Below are 22,919 nucleotides of genomic sequence, written 5' to 3'. Positions count from 1 at the left end.
AAACTCAATAAACGCTTTTGTTCGCGATGAGTTTCATTTTATCACCCCTTAGGGCCGTTTACGGATCGAATTTAAAGAGGGAATTATGACGTTACGTGTCTCAGTGTTTTATGCGTTGGGGGAATCAGAACCTTCAATGCAGATATAAATGACGTACGAACAGATTTAAACATTTAAACAAATTCAACCTCATGTGACTCTTAAACTCTTTGCTAGTACTTTTTTGATTAACAGTATTATCTGTTTTGGATTTAGCATAACTAGTACTATATACTTACGTTGTGTGTGGACGCATTGTGTAATATTGTAGTCTAGCTTTGTTTTTGTATAATGATATTGCTTTTATTGACAGTAATGAGTTATGTGTACCGAATAAATAAACAAACAAACATACGGTTAAAATAATATTTTTTATATCAGACATCACTTTTGCAGCAATACTAGGGTGTTATAACAATAATGTCATTAAACATTTCTACTATTTGTTGTTGATATACTTTATTTTTATGTACTTATGCTTATTTGCGTCGGCTTCATATACACAGTCTATTGTACATGATAAAATACTGCTCTACACGAAAGTGACAAGACATAAGTCGCATTTAAACACGTATATAATATACCTTTTTAAAAATGTGGAAGATGGAAAATGTCAGGGATTTAGGTCCCAATATGCTGTAAGCCCCGTTCTCATTTAATCTGGTCACGTCCCCTCCAATGCCCCGCGACTGAACCATGTAAAATGATCCACGTGCAATAACTATGATTGCCTTTTTATTTTCCTCGTTATCATCATGCTCTAGTTTCAAAATGTAGCCGATAAATTCCTTATGAAATATACATACATATGTAGATCGCCTCTTTCGTTTGTATAGATATAATCTGTATTTTAAAAGCGAAATTGTGTTGACTCATATCTACTTTTAAACTATCAATCGTATGAATCTGAATTGTTGTAAACACGATCAGCTAAATAAGATAAAAAAAAATAGATTGTCTACAGACTGTAACGTGTCATAGATTTTACGTTGTTTCGGCGTAGCAACGTACGGTTCTATAAGCCGAAAGGAATTCAAACAGCGTACCTGTCGCATATATGAATAATACCAAAACAATTTGGGACAGAGTGAGTTAAAATTTGAATAACAATCGATTTTTCACACCGTTGTCGTATGTTTTGTAAAGGCGTCACGTAGCGGCCGGCTCCGCGAGCCTTGACTCCTCGGCAATGTCAGCCAAATGCCAAGAGGTCTTGACTCGTTTGCTAACTTCAGCTTAACATCCCAAATGTTGCGGTATTTTGTTTACTGCGCAATCGTATGCGTCGTCTGATTGTTTTCTTATATCGACTTAATCTTATTATACGTAAGTGTCAGTAAATACGCAATTAGGTTTAATATTATCATCAAATATATGTGATAGTTCGTGGTATGTTAATGTCATAGGAAGTTAGTATCTAATAATCGACGATAAATTAATCGCTTCGTTTGTTATCTTAATCCATAATTTATTAGAGATTAATGACAGGAACTCAGTTCTTTAAATATATTAGCCTCGACTGTAACTATATATATCCATTGAGATATTTTTTGTTATAATAAAATATCACAAATCAACCTCTATCGAAATTCCTGCGTTTGAAGAATTTAGTTTCTCGTTATCTGATGTTCAGTGAACATCTTATCATAATAATAGCTGATAAAATATTTTTATTGTGTCACTTCAATAGAATGAAACATTTTTTTGATAAATTTTTGTTATGAATAGGTGAGATTAAATCGTAAACAGAAATTTATTATGTTTTAAATGGACGCCATAAAACTATTAAAATTTTAGATTATGTATATGCCTTCTGTTCTTACCGACGTTATTTCTCTTTTTCGCTTGCATACTACTCACTGAAATTATTGAAAACCTTATCGCTTTGAATAAAATAAATCATTTCTTGTATATCAAATTTCAAAAATGCAATTCTTTTTTTTATCTTTTAAGCTATAAAAACAAGCTCATTGCCAATAAAGTATCCAAATTTCTTAATATCTACTTAATATGTCATATTTATCTAGAGTCCACAATGTATTTTACAGTTAAGGAATTCGAATGAATATGATAACTAATTCATAGAATTATTATTTGTGTTTTTTATAGTATATGACTTTTTAGGAGGTAATGGGTAATGACTCAAGTTTTGTACAATAAATTAATGTGATATTAAGAAGAGCGGTTATCATCTCTCAATGCTGGGGCGATATTAATGCGTTGTCAATTTGATCCAATTGATTATGATTGTTAAACATCGTTGTTTGTTTCAGAAGGTCGATCCCGAGCTGATCTTCACGAAACAGGAGAAGATCGGTAAGGGTTCCTTCGGTGAGGTCTTCAAAGGTGTCGACAATAGAACGCAACAGGTCGTTGCTATAAAGATAATCGACCTCGAAGAAGCCGAAGATGAAATCGAAGATATTCAGCAGGAGATCATGGTGCTGTCACAGTGCGATAGCCCCTACGTCACTAAATATTATGGATCATACTTGAAGGTAAGGTTTTTAGAAAGCAAATGAATAATTACCGCGCTCGACATACCGAACAAACGTCTTTAATACGACGTATGTAATTTTCTCATTATACGTACAAGGCCGTTTATGATTACGTTATAATTTGTGAAATTAAAAATGAGGAAACCTCGTTTGTACGGAACTGTGGACGGTTTCGTAACTGATATTTATTTAACTATCTATAATATCAGCGTATGAATTAAATTTAAAGGCGTAAATCGTACGTAATTATGAACATAGGATATCCTCACCAGTTCGATTCTTAACTTTAATTAATTTATACTAGGCAATAAATATATATATGTACATTAATTACGCGTATTAATTGATTGGTTGCTTTTTAAATTAGTTTTTAATTGTAAGTATTCATTAAAGGTTAATTAAAACTATATTAATAAAAATATAATTTTATTAGCGTTTATTTTATATTATTCAGGTGTGAAACTGCTGCTTATAAAATTGCGTTATTTGTAATATTCTTCTCTCTCTTACTCAAGCGTATATAAGAAATTGTTACCACAATAAAATAAGCGGGTAGTTATTACAGACAATTTCACAAAATTGCCATTGTCGCTTTTGTTACTGTACTTACCTCTACCTGGCCTAGGTGACATACATTAAATATTTAATCGGAAAAAAGATAGTCTGTTATAAGTGATTTATTTATTACCACTTTCTCTCTTTGATTTTGTTTATGAATAAACACAGAAAAATAATCTAAGTGTACAGTAATATTTAGGATTTAGGTATCAATTAAAAGCGTTACTATTTAATTGATGCACATTGTGTTACATTAGAGGTTTCTAAGAGACTTATGTTTTTATGTAATACCAGATTTATGAAAGGTAATTTATGTAAATAGTTTTCGTAATTATTCATGTAAATTTTTAGAATTAGTTTTAAAAAAATTGGATTTTTTTTTATAATTCTCTTGACGTAAATGTACTAATTATAATTTATTCGTAATATTTAGTCCAGAGTTCGCAAACGTATAACGGGAGATTGACATGATACAGTCCATTAATCACCGGCTCATTGCCATTCTTACCTGGCGTGCTGAAAGGCGTGATTATATGTGGGCGATTTCGTGAATCGCTTCGAAAACAATAGCTGCTTGATTGTTGCGTAAAACGTTTACTCACGAGAAAGTTGTATTATTTACGTTAACCTTTTGCTCGTTGCTTCGTTCTCATAGCCAGAGACTTTATACCAACCCTATTACGTATGAGAATCCCGTTAGGTATCTAAAAATATTCCTTTTGATCATCTTATTTGATTTTAGAAGCAACCAAATAGGTATTATATTTATTTTTGAAAATTCTAATACTTTTTTTTTACTAGATAATATACGACTTGCCTTGACTTTATAAAGTATATTTTAAGTAATTGTAGTCTATTTTTTAATTCTTTCGGAATATTCGGTACTGCAAGCTATTGTTTGATCAACACGGGCTACACGCCACATATCATCATCAGCTAGTCATCGTGTTTTGTCGAAAACTGATTATACAAGAGGAATGATGTACAGTCCGGGTGTATATCACGTGATCCCTTTGAAAGCGAACGAGAAGGGTGGCATTTCGCCAGCGCCGACAATAACGTCTACACCAGTATGAATGTTATGATCGATATTTGCATTTTTATTACCGTCTTCGTTACCGTCCGGTTCTGTTTAATATATCCTTTGTTTACTTGGACTCGTGTCATTATTTTATCTCATATTTACTTTTATAATATACTTGATTAAACAGTCTATGCATATAAATTGGTGAGGTTAATATAACAGCTACTTATTAATCTTTTTGTCTGTTTGTCAGTGTGCACGTAACATAATTCCGATATATAAAACCGTTACAAGCTTGAAGAACGTCATTCGTTTCGGGTGTCGTGGATAACGAATTCGGATGTCGAATGTAGTGCAGTTTCTATTTGAAAAAAATATAATTTATGAGGAAGATCCCAGGCAATACGATATAATACTTTCGATGCGTTGCATTTCTCGCTTTGAATAGCTTTGGAATACATGTTGCTATTGCAATCTTGACACACTTTCGAATGCCGTTATTATGCGTGCCTTGCAAAATACGATGCAATATAAAACGACTTCGTAGTCAAAATTGCGATACGTGTGATTTTATGCAAATTAAGCAGTGTTACATAGATACATGTATAAAATGGAATATAATTGAAATTAGAAAAAAATGACCATGGTTTTTAAGTATTTCGTATTGTAATTGATATTGCGAAATTATATTATAATTAATTGAATTTGTTTACTTTATAAAAAATAATATAAACTACGTAAGTTTTACGGCATATTTCCCGAAATAATTTTGTAGCAGCATTTGATACAGCTATGATACGTTAGACGTCAAGTTAAACAACGTCGCTGTTAGACAAACATCCGAACACCTTCAACCTCGAACGTTGTTATTACTAGTTCGGGATGTAAGAGGGAAGTTCTCTCTCAATTAATGAATAGACTTGACGTCCGATGTCGCTCCTCGTGTTCTATACAATTCGTGCGATTACGAAACTTAAATTAAATTCCATTGTGTTTAATTATTTTTGACAGCTGACATTTGCTGTTTTAGAGTTTTGATGTAATTTGAAAATCATCATGATATGAAGGGTTAATTATTTTTTTAAAGTTACTATAGACAAGTAGATAGAACATGCGGAAAAATATTATAAATATATTAAAATATAATCAGCAGTGATATAGTGCAGTTTTATTTGTTCAACGTTGTCACAAAAACACTGGACGAATATCAAAACTAAAGCGACAAATCATAAATAATTGAAGAAACCTAAAACACAATCGTTTTATTTTTTTCATACTGAATATATAGCCAAGAAAGTTTTTAATTTTATACATTAATTGTAGCCTATGTCCTTAATTGGACATACTAATTTTAAACGAATTCGGTTCTGTTGTTCGGTCGTTAGACAGTAACAGGTAGACAGTCAGAGTCATATATGGTTTATATTTTTATGTGTACAGCTTTTGACGCGTTTGTCAGATAAAAATATATTTTAACGAAATCATTGCAATAAAAACCTCATGTCTTATCTAAAGTTTTGTGCAAATAATATCAAACCCATAGAAGATAAGCATAGCTTACATAATGTAGCATATATTATTAAGTTAATGAGGGTTTGACACGCCATAAATGGCAAAACTCAAACACGGTGACCATGACAGTGTATTTATAGCGTGAAATTGTTCCGACTCGTCCTTGAAACATTTTCGTCACGCTAAAGTTAAATTTGTCCAACATTACACAGATATTTGCTTAATATTCAAGGTGTTAACCCAGTCTATGCATATCGCACATTATTTGTGAAAAGAATGAGTTCGTAAAAGCATCGTTGCTGGACAAAGTAAATTCTCCATGTCCTTCAGCAAAGTCTGAGTATATTTTATGTGACTGTTCTTCAAAAATTGTCCGAAATGTGCAGATTTACTTACAATGTTTTCTATAAACTCATTAAGCGACAACAATGAATCAAATACGGTTCTATTTTATAAAACGAATAGTAATATTGTATTAGTAAGTATTCTCTAACTGCCATATCAGAATGTCAATTATTTGATTGTACTGAATGTAGAGTAATGTCGCTCTTAAGCGATATTACTCGTGAATCTTAGAGAGTTTCTAGAGAAAGTAAACAACGTAATTTTCAAATTATAACTTTGTTACGGTGATATAATTCGATTGATGTAAGATGTGGCGTTAAATATTGGAGCGAACGTTTGTTCAAACTTTCGTATCGTATCTATTTACAACAAAAACAGCCTGTAAATTTCCCAGGCTAAAGGCCTTCTCTCTCCTTCTGACGAGAAGTTTTGGAACATATTCCATCACGTTGTTCCAATGCGGGTTCGTGGAATACACATGTGACAGAATTTCTATGATATTAGCCATATGCAGGTTTCCTAACTATGTTTTCCTTCAACGCCGAGAACGAGATGAATTATAAACACCAATTAAGCACATAAATTCAGTGGTGCTTGCCTGGCTTTGAACCCAGGTTAGGTTGAGATGCACGCGTTTTAACCACTGGGCCACCTGGCGTATCTATTTGATTGCTAAATATTCACGTGTGAAAACATTAATTACGCTATATTTAATGTCTTGTTAATCGTTATTTGTTGTTGGTGAAAGTGCAGTAATGTTGCTTTCGTGCCGTTCGAATGCTCCGTGTATTGTTGACGCTTGATGAGTTTCTACTGTGTCTAAAAAAAAAACAAAAATATTTCTTCAATAAAAACGACATCGTAAAAGATTTTCTAATTTCAGTGCTGTAATATGTTTTCTTTATGACAACATTTTGAATTCTTGCAAATAAATAATGAGAACTGCTTCTAAATTAAATTAATTGTATATCTATTGCATCAGCTCTAATGTATAAAGTAATAGTTTGTTTGAGCACGAGAGAAATATTCGAATGTAGTGAAAATTGTTTCATAAGAATTCAATTGATGTTTTAGACATTTTTTAGTTATTACAGTTAACATACGATTAAATGTACGACAAATAAACATAAATGGCTTATGACGTGTTCAAATTATTCAATAAACATGTTCAGGCTTGCTTGGATATCGTATTATGTTAATGAATCAACTTCAACTATTTACGAAATAATCTTATTTGTTACTTGCTATGTGATACACAGAATATTTTCCGCCTTGACGTCATCGCGTGAATGAATTCAAATGTCGTAGTGAGTCGTAGGGAGAGGCTTTTACGCTAACACAACGCCAATGAAGGTTAACAGGCCTACGATACATTTTTTTTTTAATAATATGGATTCACTTACGTAAGACTTGACGATTGTTTTCTATTTACGTCATCGCGTTAAATTAATTTAAATGAGTTTATTAGATTAACGAAAGTGATTCAGTGAGATTAGTAATTAAATGGTAAAACGTATTCTCATTATTGTATTAAATTTTAATCTTATTTGCTGAAATAAATTTATGTACGTATTTTAAGTTATATTTTACATATAGACTAAAAACGTTGACGGTTATGTGTATTTCGATTCGTTTAATATTATCGATAGAGGTTCAGAATGTTTATTTATTTTATTAAATATAATTATTCAAAACGATATAAAATAAAATAATAATTAAATAAAACTATTTCTAGTAAGTGATATGAAATATTTTACTAACAAACTATTTATTATTACTTAAACGTATTAAATTGTTACTTTTAACACTTGATATGATCCTTTTATTTTTTCTGATTAATTATTTTTCTATTGTCTTTCAATAATAAAAAAAAAAAAACTATTGTGAATGTTGCGAAGTCTGTAGTTGAGTCTTTATATATTATACTCCATTTATACTTTAATTTCGTGTTCATCATTTCCTTAAACAAAACCACTGGTTTCGGTTTAGAGAAAGGAATTTAATATTTCACAATAAGCGTACCGACGCATGTGTAATATATATGCCCATATGTATAACTATGTAAAATGTGGATGCGGATATAGAAACGTCCGAGGTGAAGGTCGTCGCTGACTCATCGGGTTTTTAGCCTTTAAGATTCAAAGAATGTGGATAAGCAAATGAGCCCAAAGAAATATGGTACTTATGAATGAAATTTCAAACAATGCGAAGAATGTATGTATATTTATCATATAAAATAATTTAAATATATCTACATATATGTTCATAATATATTTTTTTACTGATTACTGATCATTTTATTATTTATTTATTTATATATAGCTGGGTATAGATATAATATAGTGTAATTCAAAATGTCTACATTTTAAGACATTTATTACCTTAGGCGAGTGTATTTTTTACATAAATTTTATCTAGTTTTCGAATAAACAGGTAAACGATTCATATACGAACTTTTTATGTAAACAAACGTATTAATTATACGGTTCATTTCCGAAAATTGCTAGCGAATTTATTTCTCCATCCCCCTCATAAATATTCTTCCATGGAACTTCAAAGGAGATTATGTTATATGAAATATAAAGAGGTATTCCTTTATTCGTAAAATATATTGAGCGGATATTTTCCTAGAATATACATGTATTTTCTGTGTACAAAGATTTTTGACAAGCACGTAATAACTTAAGTAATATTCTAAATGAAACGTTAAATAAAGGCCTTTGTATCTGAGCTGTCTTATTTTAACGAAGGAATAATATAAATGGTTTCAGTCGTATAAAAACAATAAAGTTCACGAGATTACATGCCGTAAACGCTACATATCCAACCTTGAACCTTCCCTTATACCGTCTAGTGTCAAGGTTCCCGTGAATTTATGAAAAGACTTCTTAACAATGGAAGTTCCACGGCCGAAGCCCTGGCACGAAATTACCAATTGTCTCCAATGAACGTTTCGTAGGGATAGCGTACATAAATTACTTTTCGCCGTTACGCCGATATTACTAATAAACGCCGTCCGTTTATACGAAGGTCATCGACATAACAAAGGCAGATGAATGTTAAGTCTATGAGTAATATTGTCGAAGGGATTTCAACGGCACTCGGATGACGGATCTCGTAGTTCGGTTCTTATTTGAAACGTCCTTTAGTTTGCCTGCAATGCGGACCCGCGGGGTTGAATCGTGGGAGGGGGGTACCCTCGCTGGCTAACTTGGAAGGTCAAGAAAGTTTGCAATTTGCTTTATTGGCAGCATTGAAAGCGACGAACCGAACACGATTATGAGAAACTTTTAATTTTGACACAATCCTCGTAATTGTTTCTTAACTGTTATTAAAGGGATTTGCCCGGCCTTTTGAAACTTTAACTTTAAATTGTTTATAAATTTCAACATTCAAGATTAGATATCTTACTCTAATTAATTTGTGCGGTTTTGTTTTCATTTGCCCTTTTCTCTTGCTTTGTCTTTAAGTTGTTTTAAAATTATTTATTTATTTTCATCATAATATTTTACAGACAATTATATTTATTGAAATATGTATAAGTAGGTATGTGTGTAAATATGTTACAAGTTGAAATTATAGTAAAATACGAGGAGTTTAAATAATTCGCTTATTTCTTCTCATATCATTATTTTCGAATGCGTTCTTTATATTGTATTATTTTTAAATAAATACAAGCACTCCTTTTTATCGCGCACTGAAGAGAATCGAGGTCATAGATTTGTATTTGTTTTCAAATGTGCGTCCACATTCCTTAGATTATATCAAGATAAAGAAAAAACTGAACGATATTAAAAGATTCTGCGCAAGAAAAATATCTTCGGATGTAAATAAGTGTAAATGATAATAACAAAATCGATTGATATTGGAAATTAAACTTAAATAGCAACAAAATAAGGTAAATAGTAAGTTGTCTTTTTTGATTTCCATGCGTTTGAATAAATTTAAATTATATATAATGTAATTATATAGTGTCAACGTAGAGTCTACTGTCTAATATACATGATTATGTTTATGTATAATTTATTAATTTTACTCTAAAATAAGTTTATAATATCCGTGTATAGATAAATTAATCTATTGATTTGTGGAGTTGGAGCTATAAATATATTTATTCAAAGCGTTAACCAACGTATTTAATGCTATTCTAAATAGAGGTTGCCTGCTAGAAATAGCTGTAAACGATAAAGCCGTTTTTGCATGATAAACATTTATTTGTTTTTTTAAAAGCTTTTATTTAACTTCACCTGCTAGGATATGTGGGTCAAACCTTGCATAACAAATGACTTAATTTTATTCGGTTAGTTCATGGATTGTATATGTTACAATGATTTTTATTTTAATATTAGAAATTCGAAAGTAACTATATATGTTTGTTGATCTGTCATAGACAAACAATAGAACTGAATTTGATGAATGACTTTAGTATATCTTTTACATTTATAATAATAAAAAATTAACTAAACAAGTACTATAAAATATAGTTTTCTGTAAAATGTGCAGATCAATCAAATGTATCATGTCCAATAGAGCTATTTAGCAATTACTATCGTCATAGTCAAAAATAGTAAGTATTCTAATTTACTATGGGAATGATTATGACATCGCGTTTCATTGAACTGTAATCGATTTGTAGGTTAAACTAATCATAACGGCGACGATTTCGTTGCTTGCGTTGACGGTGAATGTTATTTAGGCAAGGCCCTAATGTTGGCCAATATACGGTCTTATTTAAAGAGCTGCTGAGCTATTATGTAAGCACAAATTCGAAACTCAACGAGGAACACGATTGTGGTATGTCATATGCGACATTTACCATTATTATTATACCTAATATTTATAAGGATATAAACGTTAAAATAACATATCGCCATTAGTTCGTTTTCAACATTTCTGTGTACACATTTGTATGCTTTAATTGGAAAAGGAGAATATTTGTAATAGACTATTGATAAAAGAAGGTCTTGATAAAAAAATATTTCAGAACTACATGAATTAATAAATAAGCATTTTATAAAGAAAGTAGTTGAATCATTGTTAATATTTTAAAATACTTTTACAGTTGAATTAAATTTGCTCTGTTAAAGCCGAAGGAGGATTGGTTTCTTTGTGTCCGACAAGGCTTATTATAACTTCGCGTTCTTGACATAATAAAATATGTTGCGAAGGATTTCGTTGATAGGCCAATCAGTATTGTGTAATATTTGTATGAAGCACTTGTAAATTTTACTGAGCGAAGGTAATGAGGGACGATATTGAAAGGAGAAGGTTCTAAAAGGATTTTATTTCGTACATAAATTATGTCTCGTTGCTAAAGTCTAGTGGTTAATTGTGAGACTGGTCTTGGCTTTATTAAGCCCACTTGATGAAATAAATTACGTATAGGGCTCATGTCGAGAAATTTTCAATATCTGTACTATAAGTGACCTGGAATTACTTTATTGGCAATGTTACGCTCCCGTTCCTCGGAAAGCAGCCTTTGACACTGCGTCTCTCTCACACCGTTGGCGTTGGTATTCTATTCAAACGAGCTATGCGAATGAAGTAATAAAACGTGCCTATGATCGCGCACTGCACACTAATATGTCTGTTGTATCTCTTTAAGATATTTATGGCATCTTAGGTTTTCCATCATGAGATTTTTTTTTAATGGGTAGAGATTAAGTTTCATATCTCACGGATGTGTTGATTTGGTAGAGGAAACTCGGTGTTACCTACAAGTTTGTGTTTACGTTTCGTGTTTATACTTATAGAATGTTTGCCACTACGCCTACCAAAATAATCAATATTATTGTGGATATACAAAGTATTGTTGTGACTAAGCGGTGAAGACACTGCCTTAGTTGAAGAATTTATATTGTTTTATATTTGACGCCGTAACTGAATGTTAAATAACATAAAACTTGATACTATGTACATGTCATATCATTAATAAATTACGTATATATATATATTAAATCATCAGTAGATTTATATAATCTGTTTTCACTCAACTGAAACGATGTTTATTTTATAATTAAGTTTTGCGAAAAGTTATTACATGAAATCCATCAGTCACTCTTTATAAATTACCTCGATATTTCAGAATAAAGGTGATTTTGTATTGTAACTAACGTTGATTGCTTATAATTCTAATTGTAAATTATATTTTTAGTACCGGACATATCGCCTTATAAGATGTTATTAATGGGATATAACTTAAAAAACATAAGTTGTATACACAATTATTTTATATTCTACCGAGAAAAACCGACAAGAAATTCACTTAGAAACGTTGAAAATCGTTAAATCTAATTAAACCCTCTAATATTAAATTGTAGCGTTAACTTGTTTGTGTATTCCCTGCTGCTGTTATTCCCTTTGAACAAAGGATCTTAAGAAATTCAAACATAATATTCTGGATACCATATTTACAAAGTCATCACACCGAATTGAACCATGCATTCTTAATAACGACATAAGCCTTTAGTCGTAGTTAGACTAAAAGCCTTTAGGATGCTCTGTAATCCTAGCATTACCCTGAGATGATCTTACTGAATACTAACGATACGAAATTCTATCTCCCTTATAATATATTCACTACGATTGCTAAAATATACGTGGGATCGTGCTAAATATTTTACATAGTTTTCTGTTATTCTATTATATTTGTCTTATCCTTTGTAATAATATTTACATTTATCGCTCAAGATCAGCTTTTATTATGTTCGCGAAAGTTTTTATTTGGTTTTGTACAAAGAAAAATTTTATGGTAAAACTTTAGTAATTGTTAACGTAAGAAATATTGAAGCTGAAATCATATTCCGAACATACGTCCCAAAACTTTTTCTTTTGTCCGGAGAGCCATGAAAGAATTTAATTTTAAAATACGGTTGCAAGAAAGTAAAACTTTCGTGTAAATTGTGTTTGAGTAGTCTCGATGTAGGAGGGCTGGTGAGGACCTCCGGGGCGTTTTGCACTGAACGAGTACCTACGCTGTTAAAGGTCGTGGCCCTAAAATTGAGCACTCGTGCAGTGTTGTCAAGAGCTCGACGAGTGCTCTTACAAGTTAAATAAATAAGCCCGCGTCTAAACTTGTGCAACTAATTGAATTTTTAAATGATTTCTAGCCTTCATACTGAGAAATATAATATCAACGAATTTACTAGAAAAACTAGTGTCGGCATCAATCTTATCTTTCTCGTCAGTCGTTCGTCAACGTTCGTCAAGTAAATATTTTATGTTTGCTCTTATTGATATGCAATTCATTGTGAAGCGTTACATATTGAAGATACTGTTTGAAATGAATAGCCATTGATGTGCAGTAGGCGTCGTAAACGTATAACGACATCGGAACAGATAAACAAGATTACAATTACTCAGCTACGATATACGTTATACGTATGTACACGTCGGTGATGTGGACACTTTGCAACGATACAACCTTTGATACGACCCGACGCCAATAAACGAACACGGTACAGTGGCAAGAATAAACGAGACGGGAAATTACTTGAGAGATCGCATGTGACAAATTTATTGTCTTAAGGGGATTCCCGTACAAAGATAATGAAATTTATACACGGATGAGCATACACATGTAATGAACCAAAAATCCATGAACAATTTAAATGCTAAACACGTGAGTTCTATATTCTTCGTGTCAATTAATTGATGTCCAATACTTATTTATAAAACATGACATTAGAAACTTCTTAAATTATCAGCATTTCTTTACTGTATTGTTCATGTATTTTATAAAAAACCTTCCTCTCGAATCACTCTATCTTTAAAAAAAAACTGTAACAAAATCCGTTGAGTAATTTTAAAGATTTAAGTATACATACGGACAGACAGAATTCCTTAAAACCAGTGGCATTTTTTAGTATCAGAATCTGAATTTGAATTTTACACACTCTTCTCGTGTAAGATTTCTGTCATATTTTAGTTCTTACCTGTTTAGAAAGATACGTCGGTGAAATGAGATGCTATCAAGGGCTTAGGAACGGTCATTTGCCTGCCATCGGATCGCACGAGTTGATACAAGCGTTTCGCTTGTCATACCTCAGGGCATATTTAAACGATGATTGTTCTCGAGAACATGGGGAACATGTTATCTCGAAAAATATCATACGCGGTACAGTTACGGCGAAAGTAAAAAGTTCTTTTTTAATAAATGTCGCTCTATACCTACGTCATAATTCGAGAAGTGAATAAATAAATTATACGGGATGTTACATAGAAACAAAGACATTTTTAGGATGCCTATAGTATTAACTAATAACAAAAAAGCATGGGCTAAAAGTAGTCAACAAGCAGCTGCAGGAAAGTTTTATTTGTTGCTAAAGATCACATAAAAAAAAGTTCTCGTCGTTCAACGTCAGATCGATGTCCAGTTGTACGGTTCATGAAAATCCTGTATTTTCCGCATTTCGAGTCATTTGCTTTATAGAGCCAGGATTAAGATAAGCTGCTCAGAGTGGAATAGTGTGAAAGACGGCGCCAGTCCAAAGTTGGTTTAACTTGGGTCACGTGGTCGCGCGGCGGTTAATCTCATTAAGGGCCGTAGCGAGGTTTCCTTAATAACTTAAACGCTCTGGCCCCTGATTGTGGAATTTGACGAGCTTGTAATACTTCAGGATTTAATAAATATAACGCAATTATAACAGATTAATTTCTCAAAGAATTTGTTTGTTCGTTTTCCATTGAATGAAAATTTTGTTTCCAAATTAGATTTAATTTTGGGTTTGAAGTACAAAACCAAACTGTTTTAGGAAACAGATAATATTACAATTAGCTACTTTTACTCTAAATATGTAAAATGTTTGTAGCTAAGTTTTAACCTGAACAAAACGAACATAGGGTTATGAGTAATCCTTCTTGTTTCTGGTTGTTTGCCTTTTGAAATTGGATCACATAGGATAAGTGTTGAAAGGTTGTTTTATAAGTAGCTGCCTGAAACAGTCCCACTACTGGATTAAGGCATTTTCTTTTGAGGATAATTGTTTAACCTTTTTGCACGATGTTGCTCCAATGGTCGATACAAATGTGGTAGATTTTCATTTGAAATTAGATACACCCGTTCTAACCTCTGGATCATTTCAGCTCAGAATTTAATAGAAAAATAATCGACTTATGTAAATTTATTGTGATAAAGCTTCTTTGACTAAAATAAATAGAATTTTAATCAATATCGACAGCATTTGATTATGAACTCTATTGACTTTCCGTCGAATTGAATTACACGATGGAGCTGCATACTAAATTGGAAGTAATGCTATAAGCGAAAATTAACGTTAACTCGATAACGACGAGCCTTCGACCGGTCGGGCTTAACCTGTAAATAGAGGTTATGTGCCGGCGAAACTGGACCCCGGTGATTGGATTATTGCAAAGCTTCAAACGTGTATGCAACGATAACACGATTGTATTGACGTTTTTGGTACATCTCATGGTTTAACATCAATATCATTGAGATCACTTTGATTTTATTTCGCTACTGCGTCAGGATTGCAAAGTCATTAAACTCATTGATGTACCTCGAGTATTTAATGTATTTAATTTTGGGTAAAAGAAGATATGTTTATGGTTATGGATGTCCGATAGAGAAGTATGGAAGGAGAAGACCTGCTACGCCGACCGCAAATAAAATTGGTATATAATTATGATGTATCTCAAGTATTTAAGAGACAGTACCAATATTCACAGGAGCAAGCCCTGCGCTGAGTTTATTTAAATTTTGAAACGTTCCTTTCAATTACATTTTTCGGATAATGATGATTGCGTCGCTGTCATAAATACGCAATTTTTGAATCTTGTATTAAAACGATTATCGCATTCTTCAGCATGCATTATCAGTTAAATGCCTCACTGAATTTCGTAATCAGTACAACACTTTGTTTTTCCATTGATTATACCCATTAACGGATTAAATTACAAAATTACAGATGTGTATTTGTGTTTTATTTGAAGAAATAACAGCTATGTTTATATCAGTGACGATTTACAAAAGTTTATTTCTGTTTTTTAAATAAATTATTTTAATCAAATTCAGACTCATAGTTGTTGGAATAACAATGGGTAAATTATAAAAGTCAATTTACTCTTGCATAAACTATCGCAAATATTATATCAGTAGTTTGATTCATATGATTTATACGATTGTTTACTCGGTCGTGATTGGTTTTGTAACATAACGGATCGTTTTTCGTAAGCGACCTTGCAGCTGCTATAAATTCAGTGAATTAGTTGTTGCGCGGGAGAAGCGCATGCGTCACTCAAGCCGTGAGGCCGATGATCTCAAGTTGGTGGTATATTGAAATTAGTATGTAGCTTTACATTTATTAGTTCGCGCTACTGACGACATCCTTACTATTGAACAACCTAGCAATATCATTGCCGAGTATAAATTTTCGTTTTGGTAAGAAATGTATAGCTATCGCAGCCGATGAAAATTTATTTCATGATGCATTTTCATATACAAATTTTACAGTTCTAGATTTAGAAATGAATGAAATCTTTTATAAGATTAGGTGAGTCTCGTGAACGAAACATCCGTAGATAACGTCGAAATATCGAGCTCTACCAAATAAAAACATGGTAAGTAAGTATTTTATAACTGTAAGAATGAAATCTTCTTAGTTTTTACTATATCGTTAAGTTAGTTAATTTACTAATTGGGACAGCTAAGAGGCGCGGTAAACTCAAACACTTGACTCGGTAATCAATTGTAATCAGAATCGAGTATGAATGTTCGTCTCTGCCAATCTTCTTGATCAATGCGGTATAACCGGATTCGCTTGCGCTTGTAGAGTAACTCGATGTAATCTCACCTGTGCTGATACTAGTTTTTACAGCTACAACTGTAACTCCGATACATACACATTACCTCACGACCGTCGCAACCGGTCTCAAGGTAGGTCTATTATTTATAGCTTTTAATTCGCTTAATAAAGTTTTAAATATTCAAGACTGAATATTTTAAATGATAAAATCATATATTATTAACGTAACGCAAATAAAAAAAAAAGTAAATAAAATACAGAAGAAATAGCCGATAGCTGGTTTTCATTATAATGTTTAGCACTTTAACAGAATCCTATTACAGTTCTGTTCCCTCTTAAACGTTGGGGCAGCTGATTGAATTGAAAGGAACGTTTCGAAATTGAAATAAATTCCGCACACAGCTGAGCTTGCTCCTGTGAATATTGGTATTGTCCCTTAAATACTCGAGATGCATCAATAGTTTAATGACTTTGTGATCCTCTTGGTCGGTGCAGTAGTAACAACTACGGACTTCTATCAATGCTGTTTCAACATAAATTATATATAGGTATATAAATATTTTAATAAAATTGTGTTCGAAAATCAGTAACAGTAGGTGCACAATTTATCTAGGTCAGCACGAAAACGTCATTAATACGGGACGGAAGGCAATTAGGCCAGGCCAATAAAACATCGCTATTAACGAACACAGGTCGTTTCTCTGCGCTTCATGCACATACCGCCGCTGTATCGCACTTTACGATTACGGCATCACTTTCAGAATTTTTTAAGATTATGATATGTCATTAAAGTAATTGTACGGACTTCGGGTTCTCTTTCTTTGACAGAAGTTAACGTACGATGTAAATTATCCTCATATTCCTGTGTTAACAATTCGTCATTACTACACGTATATAATTATATTCTATGGTGTTGCTTGTTAAATTGAAGTTGGCCTGTTTAGAGTGGCCCCGTGGACGGAGACGCTGTCGCCATCGCCGATGTCAGCGTTAAGTGTTCGTACTCGTAGTATCTACACAAAAGCCGCTCTCACCGCTTTGTTCCGCATCTTTGTTTGAGCCGAGGAAGCTACTGTAAAAAACACGTCCAACGCCTTTCCTCCACCTTGAGAATAAATCTCAGGATCTTTTAAGTTTCAATTATAACTACGGCGCTAGAACAACGTAATTATCTTAACGTTTATTTACTCGACGGAGTATCTACTAGTCGTGATGGAGCTCACGTGTATTCCTAGTGTCAAATTAGACTAAAAGGCCCTTCCTTATTGACGTTTATGAGACGTCAGGCTGCGGAAATAATCCATTGTCGTCTACCCTTGTCCCCGTCATATGGGGTCTGCGGCTATTTGCGACGATGTGTGGATCGAGTGTCTCTTTATAGCGTAGGTACAATGATTAATTAAACTTGATATGTTGTTACCAAATAAAAAAGTTAGCAGGTTGTGTTGAATCGTTTATAAGTTATAACCTTTGAGTTGACTTAAGTCTAGACATCCATTTTAATTAGTTAAATGGCTTGTATGTGGTACGTGCACAGCAGATGTATCTTTTAATCGAAGAGGTTAAGAATGAAATATTATGTTTTTTCTTGCTATATACAATTTAATATTATTAAGTGGGAAAGAACGGTTCCTAATAAGAAATTAGATCCGATATTTTGATTATCGTTTATTTTGTGTGAGTCTTAAGTGAGTAAATATACACTCGTTCTAGCGCGCATAATGGTTAACTATACGTAGGTACTTAATTATACGTTATTTAGGCAATGAATGGTTCAACTGTTTGAATATACAATTACGTGTGTATTTAGTTTTAATGTATACATTAAATACAAACATTTATTAAGCAGTTTAATAGTTCACTGGCATACAATAGGTTTTAGTTTTTTTGTATATCCGCTGTTAACAGTGTATTCTGGCCATGTCAACAGAGTCAACGACCGATCGGCCGCACGGCTGACCGGAGTCGCGATCTGATTGTTGCGCCAATAAGCAATTTGCATGCGTTGGCGCTTGCCATTTGTTTGCCAGAGCTTTGTTCCTTGGTCCAATAGGATCATTTTCTTTATAATTACTATAAACATTTTATCAAATATATATTACAATTATTTCGAAGTTCCTATGAAAACAACGGCGATTGTAATTCCTTAAGTAGTGATTCATATTTCTGGTATTTTTTTTTATCTATAATATTATCTGTATTATTATTTTAGCGTTAATTATTGAATACCTTACGTCGTGCTATTGATAAATAAATTATTTATTTTCCATACTATTGACACGTATCTAATGTGTGGAAATAGTTAAAGCGTTTTATGTTGAGAAGTCCGTTCGTTAAGTGCTACAGAAACCCACACAGGAAGGTTATTAGGCGTGTTAGTAGAAGTTGTTTGCATTTGTTTAGGACGATGAATATTGGAAATGGGTGTTTTTGATTGAGTGGACTCTATAGATACTACACTCTATGGGGACTAAAATAATAAAAGATAAATTAAAACATATTGTAAAGATGACGTTAGTTTACTTTTTCACCCACGTATGAATCGTGCCTATTGTTACGTAATTTCTTTATATTTTACGGAATATTCGAAGAGTTTATATATATTACGAGTCCGACTCCCACTTGACCGGTTTTTATGCCATATGATTGCACAATAAACTCGACATATAAAGTTCAGTATTACGTCGTGCGTAATAAATAAAACCAGTCTTATGTGACATACTAGACAAACGCAATCTCGACATCTCAACACAGTCGAAAGGTTTGTCCTACAAATTCATTTGCGGTTCCCTTCAATAGCAAAGGTAAACCGAATAGATTGAACGACCGATGTAATTCTCATTTCCTATCGCTATCCTTCACCGGGATTCACTAAAGCGGTTTTATTTGCTTTCGTATTTTAAGATAGATGAGATTTTTCCAATTACCTAAGTTAACACTGGCAGCCGATAAAAATGGCATTATTAGAAATAGGAATTCAAATTTAAAGAAGATTAAATATGGAATACAATCTTCATTTTTCAATTGTTTTATTGAAAGGTTCGATCATTTCGGATTCTACATAGCAATGTTAAATAGTATTGTGACTACAAATATATACCATGACACTTTATTGACAAAAAAAAAGTTTTGTTTTTACTTGACAGAATAACCTCTTTGGTTCATTAATGAATAAAGCAACGACTTAATCAGTTTCATTTATCTAATCTATAACATATATTATTATACTTAGTAGATATATAAATCGTGTATTAGAAAGTGCACCACTTTGTATTGGGTTGATTACAATAAGGCGCAGTTAGACTTATTTGTTTCAGATCCGATACTAAAAATAACGTAATGGGAATAGTGTACAGTAATGCTTGCATTTAATGCTCATGGAACCACGTGATTTATAACCCACTTAGCTTAAATATATCTGAACATATTCAAATTATCCATGTTTTCATTATACAATACTAGATTACGATCGGTCTTATAATTTACCAAGGGAATCGTTTTCATTTCATCCATGATATGGTAAGAATGTTATAATATATTTCTTATAAGTATTTGTCGCTAAGTAATGGCAATCATCCGTCATATTCGATTTCAGGCGTCGTCATATGACAGCGTCATATTTACATATCTAACGACATATGATCGAATAAATCGTTTAATGCATTAAGGTTATATAAATTTGTCCACGTAAATATACAATTCAATACATATATAAATCAATGCTTCTTTAATCTTTTTTTGTTAAAGATAAATAAGGGATAGATTACATTATGGTTAATTTATAGTTCCGTAGGTATGCTATGTATGAAGGCTGTCACAAAAAACTAATAAAAGCAATAAAATAATTCTAATAATATCGAAGACACAGAGCAGATTTATTAGATGAAAAAACAAGTATATCTACCAATCGGAGAGGAGTATTGAAAAGACAAGTTTTATACAAAACCCATGCCAATACAACAGCACCATTGTAATTAAACATATCAATAAAGAAAATATTACGTCATTTTTGTATTTAATGTTACAACATAGCTTTCGCGTGCTCAATACATGTTTATTTAAGACTAAAATAGATGTGATTCAAAGATGTAATCAATGCCATGCTATACGCATTTGAATTATACATATTAATTTAAATTTGCTTTTGTTACTTTTTAAATGTTTAAATGGTATATACATCATCAATTTTACTTGAGAGATATTAGACATTTATGAAAAAAAAAACAGTTATAAAATCGTTACGGATAACGATGAATCGGAATTCATTCATGTTATTACGTGTTTAATAAATTTGGTACTATTAAATAGTATCTACATGGTATATGAAAGTACGTATACTTGGTGGTAGGGCTTTGTGCAAGCCCGCCTGGGTAGGTACTCTCCACTATTGTTGTGTTCCGGTTTGAAGGGTGAGTGAGCCAGTGTAACTACAGGAACAAGGGACATAGCATCTTAGTTCCCAAGGTTGGTGGCGCATTGATGACGTAAGGAATGGTTAATATTTCTTACTGCTTCATTGTCTAAGGGGTGATGGTGACCACTTATCATCAGGTGACCCATAGGCTCGTCCGCCAACATATTCCCTAACATAACATAAAAATAAAACGATAACAATATATAAACACAAAGAAAAACAGATTCTAAAAATGCTATAATGGAAGTCTAGAAATGTCGAAACGTAAATAAAAACTTTAATAAACCCTTTGATTCAACCATAACTACCAATTTAAATAAAGAATAAGAAGTTAATCTGACTGGTAAAGGACGAACGTATTTGTGACATTGTGAATATTTTATGTATTTAGTAATAAGTTTAATAAAAGCCAGTGTATAATATAAAAGATTTAGCATTCAACAAAAACTCGGGGCAGAAACAATTACTTCCAATTTGACCGTTATCGGACTTCTCATTAGTCGAGCAAAGGCTGTGTTTAATCGAATCTGTGCCGTGTTCCACTTGGGAACCCTTTTTTTTTCTCTAACCTACTTTTTTCTTCAATATAACCACGAAATCAATGTTAGTAACGAGGTATACAACGTTGGCTTCATTTATTTTTATATAACATCAGTATATACATGTTTATTTTACCAAAAGAGATCTCGAATAAATATACGATTTTTCTGTTCAATTTGCCCGTGTATCTTAATGTCGTACTTAAAATAATAATTCTATCTTCGAACCATAGTTGAAATTACTCATGTTATGTTTATATTTAATATCGGTAATATTGATTTGTTAAATATTACTTTATTAATTATGAGGTTTATTGTAACCGTTTAGACATTAGTCGTGATGATCCGTGATCTCGGCATCCCATTGTAAGAGGTTTTCGACCAACAGTAGAATATTTACAGGCTTTTACTTTCAACTAATTATCGTATAATTTGTAATGAGTATAACAACAACAACAGCCTGTAAATTTCCCGTTGCTGGGCTAAGGCTTTCTCTCCCTTTGAAGAGAAGAACATATTCCACCACGCTGTTCCATTGCGGGTCTGTGGAAAAATAAACCTAAAATCATGACCTAAATATAATTCTATCGTCTTGTGATGTTGTTCTATGGCTAAGATGAGAAAGTTGAATCTAATGTTACTGCATTAATATTTTAGAGCAAGGATTATTTATACGTGCTATAAATGTAACAGGAAGTTGCCAGCGACGACAATTTTCCATTACCGAGCCCATACTCTCACCTCCCTACATTGAATATTTAATTATATTATACTCGTTGAAATGAAATTTCTCTACCATTATCTGTTGTCGGATACATCATGAATTCACGATGTTATTGTATACAAAACAGTTTAATTACCAACTCTATGAGTCACAGTGCATTGTTTACCGTCGACCCGTCCCTATGACATATTTGGAAATGCATATGACTAGACTAAATGTGAAAATCAATTAGTGATGTGTCATCGCAAATGATGGATTATCGTTTTGTTTGTGGGATGAATGCCAAGCGTCAACTCAATATTATTTTATTTATAAAAATAGCACTTATAAATAATTGACTTGTTTTTTAATTAACACGTCTATAAAATTTGTTTGGTGGAATAGTGTAAATACTGATTCTACTTTTTTATACTTTTTATATTGTGCGATAATTTTTCTGATGTTTCTCATATGTGATACTATAGAAAATATTTCGTTCTACTCTCTATAAATGAGACGTATAA

The 22,919-nt window shown here is 32.3% G+C and overlaps 1 protein-coding gene across 5 annotated transcripts in view; it reads left to right on the top strand.

Moving 5' to 3' along the window:
- LOC124531172 (serine/threonine-protein kinase 26) overlaps positions 1 to 22,919 on the top strand; it is a 79,961-nt gene that overhangs the window by 19,240 nt on the left and 37,802 nt on the right. For 3 of the 5 annotated variants that reach the window (XM_047105653.1, XM_047105654.1, XM_047105656.1), the window contains exon 2: positions 2,313 to 2,537. In XM_047105653.1, coding sequence (XP_046961609.1) covers positions 2,313 to 2,537 — 225 coding nt within the window. The remainder of the gene's footprint in view (positions 1 to 2,312; positions 2,538 to 22,919) is intronic. The other 2 variants (XM_047105655.1, XM_047105657.1) reach the window with 1 other exon arrangement.

Source organism: Vanessa cardui, chromosome 7, assembly GCF_905220365.1.
Source record: "Vanessa cardui chromosome 7, ilVanCard2.1, whole genome shotgun sequence".
NCBI classification, from domain to species: Eukaryota; Metazoa; Arthropoda; class Insecta; order Lepidoptera; family Nymphalidae; genus Vanessa; species Vanessa cardui.
Note: the sequence above shows the minus strand (reverse complement) of the source record. Positions and strands in the feature narration are given on the sequence as shown.